The 4,626-nt window shown below is 43.1% G+C and overlaps 1 protein-coding gene across 1 annotated transcript in view; it reads left to right on the forward strand.

Moving 5' to 3' along the window:
- The first annotated feature begins 4,142 nt into the window (after positions 1–4,142).
- LOC137886688 (transcription factor 7-like 2) overlaps positions 4,143–4,626 on the forward strand; it is a 37,581-nt gene continuing 37,097 nt past the window's right edge. Inside the window, exon 1 of the mRNA XM_068729245.1 lies at positions 4,143–4,626. This exon is cut by the window's right edge and continues 101 nt beyond it. Within this exon, the coding sequence (XP_068585346.1) occupies positions 4,539–4,626 (88 nt within the window). The 5' untranslated portion in view covers positions 4,143–4,538.

Consider the following 4,626-nt stretch of genomic DNA (forward strand, 5'->3'; position numbering starts at 1 on the left):
AAAAGATATTACCCTCGGCCCTAACCTAGGTTTTCGGTCAACACTCCGACCATTGTGTTTTTTAAGATTCAAGGACTTAAGAGCGTGATTCCTGCATATAAAGCTTTTTATTTGTATTCATCAAATGCATTGTCCTATTGTGTCAAATGATTGGAGCGCTGAGGGGCAAAGGGAGCACAGAGGCTCCTTTTCTATAAGTACAATAAGAGAGAGAGAGACGCATATAAAAGCTACATATGCAGCACATAAATAATGAATCATTTTTCCAAGGAAGCGACTCTTTCCACATCAGTTTTTTTTTTTTTTTTTTTATGTAAAGAATACAAAACACAACGCAAATATTTCTCAGAGTAACACAAATAAATACACAAAGAAGTATTGTGCAAAAAAGGGAACAGTGAAGTGCTGAATTTAACAAGAAAACACAATTAACCATTTACGCATAAACGCAAAAGCATGCATCCAGATGTTTGTTGTCTGATTTGCTTTTACTCTAATGAATGATATATTAATATATGAATAATACGCGGTATCTTTTCATAACCAGGTGAATCAGACATCTATTTCTCTCCTTCCTGTCCATTCCAGAAAAAAAATAGGACAAGGACCATTAGTATACACACGTAATTACGGCTAACTACGGTATTATCCCGCTGATAGAATTCATACGAGCCGCGCTTGACGATAAAATGCCAAAATACTTAACGGCATCTCTGCCAACAATAGAGGGAATCTGCGCTTGGCTAAATGCAACTAAAGTTAAATGTTAAGTTTCACTTATTATCAAGAGAACAAACTTCATTACTGTGAATAAATCAGAACCACAGTTACCATAAAACAAGCATATTTCTGTGAGGGGGGAGAAAAGGCAAAAATGTCCAGCAGTAATATGTTAATCGGCACAGAGAGACCTTTTAGCTGGTGTGTGGTTGGCAACGCTGGATGCATGATGGGTAATTAACTGTTTGCGAACGCAGAGGAGGAGGTGCACCGCGTGCCGCTGCTGCTGCTGCTGCTGCTGCTGCTCGAGATGAAACAATGACGGTGTTCACAGAGAAGTACGTGATTTCTCAAAAGTAGTTTCTTTGAGTACTCGTGTAGTATTCATTTGACCGGATATTTCTTTCTTTCTTCTTTTTTTTTTTTTTTTTTTTTAGCCACAGATGTAAAAGTAGAGTAAACGCTGTTCAGAGTAGAAATTACAAAAACAAGAAGCAGAATTTCATGACAAAGAATCAATAAAATATTATATCTATATATGCTTTTGCATGTAGACTGTGTACATGAGGTAGCACATACAGTGCATGTTAATTTAATTTGACATCTTTTATTTATTTATTCCCCCTTTTAAACCACAGGATCAACACACATAAACACATGTGAGGACTTAAACACTCGCTCCTATCCTCTCTGCTCTCTCAAATGGAGCTTACCGACTCCGGATCGACTATTTCATTATTCAACGTTAAAAGAAATCACGTCCCGAGGCTCCTTTTGAAATCCAAAAAGAACCGTGCTTTGTGTGAACCGCTCTCTGGCTACCTGTAGGAGTGCAATCGTAGAAACCAAACAAGCAACATTAATTAGTACATCTTGTATATGCATATTGTTGTATTTCAAGTCAAAAGCAAATGGAATATCTTTGTCGTCATTAGGATCTTTGTGCCCTGTGTAGAAGTAGCATGCAAAATCAAACGTGTGGATATGAGAGGCACAACTGTGTTGGGTCAGAACCAGTGTCTGGATTCACCATCAGGGCTGCAGCCGGAGAGACTGCACAACAGAGAGCTGAAGTCTGGCCGATCAGACGGCGGAGAGATGTGTGTGCCTCGTGACTCTTCCTCCACGCTCCGAGACGTGGAAGTGCACGGATGAAACCGCGGCACGGCACACGGAGCAGAGGTGAGCGCGTGGAGAGAAAAAAAAAAAGAAGAAAAAAAAAGCCCGCGCAACACAGAACGAATAACGCCAACACAGAAAGAAAGCCGCGCTCCCATCGTTGGCAGCCTATCATCGTCTTATTAAAGGGTCCTGTAGATTAGAATCACCGGGGCGGCGTCAGAGCCAGGTGTCCCCACGGCGAGGCGTGATAACACGCTGCCCCCCCTCCCCCGGTAAACTCTCAGGTGCCTGCTGAGGCAATCCGGGGAGAGGCCAGAGCCCGGAGCTCCTCCTGCTTTTGGTCTGGTCTGTTGTGGTGCTCAGGTTTGGAGGGCCCCGAGCTGCAGGGGCGCCTCTTCTTCCACCGGCTGCCTAAACAGACGCCACTGGGTGAGAACCAAAAGACGGCCGTCCCCGTCCTCTTCCTCTTCCCCTTCCTCACCCCTGCTCCCCTGACACTGCCGGCTGGGCTGTAGCAGCCGGCTACCGCGGCGGCTCTCACCTCTCCCCGATTATGAAAGCACATCACAGTGATCGCCGAGCGGTGTGCAGCCTTGCTTTCTCGGGTGCCGGTCTAGTGTGCGTCGGCATAGATTCACAACACTTTTAGTGCTACCGTGCACACGGTGCCTCCTCGCTGCTGTTTGACAACGCCGCTGAGAGCAGATACAGAGGAATTACTGTCACAACATTTGTTCTTGTGCGTCTTAACGGCGAGATGACATGAAACAATATTTTTTTTTTTTTTTAATCAGCAATTCTACGTCTCGTTTTGATCTTATAGTGATTTATTTGCCGCTCGGTGTTGCAATGTGGTGTAAAGTGTCACCTGGATGTATGCATCGGCTCCTCTGCGCTTCACGCGGCTACATTTGAAATTCATTGTTGATTCTGTGATTGCTCCGTCAAAAATATCAGCTCTAATAGAAACTGCATTTCCTGAGCTGATGAGATAAGGTTAGTGAATCACCGGTGCTGAGCTCATCACACACACAGACACACACACTCACACTCGTGCACAATCGCCTTGTTCAGCTGCAGCAGGCATCAGGTTTTTTTTTTTTTTTTTTTTTTCCCTTTATCCTCTTGCTTTTATTTATACATTATTATATTCAACGGAAGGTTTTTTTTTTTTCTATATGTTATTTCAATCTGTTTTTACTCAGAATAAATTATTGGATATTTTAGCATTTTAGCATTTTTTTTCTTTGTTGTTCCCTTTTTTTAAATCCTATTTTTTTAATTATTATGAACACATTAAATAAAAAAGCTATTCTTGCTAGAATAACTGAGTGAAATGAACAAAAAGCAGGACACAAAAACAAAATATGTTTTTTTTTTTGGAGACATATGCTACCTTATCGTTTCATGTTGTCAAATTCTACCTTACATTTTTAATTGAGTGCAATCATTGGCATGTCGTCTCAGACGTGTGTCTTTTTTTAGCCTGTATTTGTGTAAGAATACGACTCAGAACTGGAGCGTTCAGTTATTTGTGTCCGGTCTGGCTGCTGAGGGAGAAAATAAAATATAAAATAAAAAATAAAAGACAGTCTGTGCTGCCGGTGAGGGATTCAGGTTCGTCCCAGAGGACATCACACCTGTCAAGAAAAGCAGGATGCAATAACCCCCCCCCCCCCCCCAAAAAAAATAGATCTGAGGAAACATTATCTAATATAATGAAAAAATAGATCTAAAGCACTGACAATAGGGAAACAAAGCTTGGGAGTTTATTCTGCTTTGATAGGCCTCCATTTTTTTTTATGAACAACAACAACAACAAGGACAGGAGACAAAAAAATGTGCAAAAAAAAAAATAACTTTATAATTGAAGCTGTAACTTAAATGTGACCCCCGGTGCGACAGGCTGCTCGGTGGACGGTGGAGGGACGACCCTCTTTTCTCTCTCTTCTCTCCTTCCCTCCACCGGGAGACCGCCCATATTGTGCGTTTAATCCACATTTAACAAGCAGCGCCTATCTTACCTCCTATTCCACCATCACTGTCCTTGCTCCCAAACTGCCTTTTTTCCCTCCTCACATGCGTTTCACTGCAGTCGTCCGCCGGCTTCCTTCCAGCCTCTCTCTCTCTCTCTCTCTCTCTCTCTTTTTCCCTCCCTCCCTCTCTCTCTCTCTCTCTCTCTCTCTCTCTCTCTCTCTCTCACTCTCTCTCTCTCCCCCCCACCGCTCTGCTTTTTTTTTTTCTTCCTCCTATTTATGAAAACGTCACTTCAAGTCCCTCCCTGTTTGAATCTCATTAGTTTCTTGTGTGTTTCTCCCTGTCAATAATCCTGAATCCAGACTCTCTCTATTTCCATCCCTCTCTATCTGTCAATCAGCGCCCGCCTTTGAACTGAAAACCACTCCGACCAACTTCAACTCACTCAATCCGAGCGGCTCGGCTCCTTCTCCGGCTTCCTTCTTTTTTCTGCCAAAGATTCCCTTCTTTTTTTTAGTTTTGTACCAAACAACGCCAGAGCTTTTTTGGAAAACGCCAGTACAAGACCACCACCCCCCCTTCCCCTCCACACAAAAAAACTTAAACTCGGACTTTTTTTTCCAGATCGCCGAGATCAGGGGCTTTAAAACTTCGTGTTTTTTGCCCCCCGTCCCCCCAAAAAAAAAAAAAAGAGAGAGAAAATTTCTGCACGGGGAAAAATGCCGCAGCTCAACGGCGGCGGAGGGGACGATCTGGGTGCAAACGATGAAATGATTTCCTTCAAAGACGAAGGGGAGCAGGAAGAGA

Source organism: Cebidichthys violaceus, unplaced genomic scaffold (assembly GCF_023349555.1).
Source record: "Cebidichthys violaceus isolate CVI_PGR_0920_01 unplaced genomic scaffold, fCebVio1.0.p SCAF_45, whole genome shotgun sequence".
NCBI lineage: Eukaryota > Metazoa > Chordata > Actinopteri > Perciformes > Stichaeidae > Cebidichthys > Cebidichthys violaceus.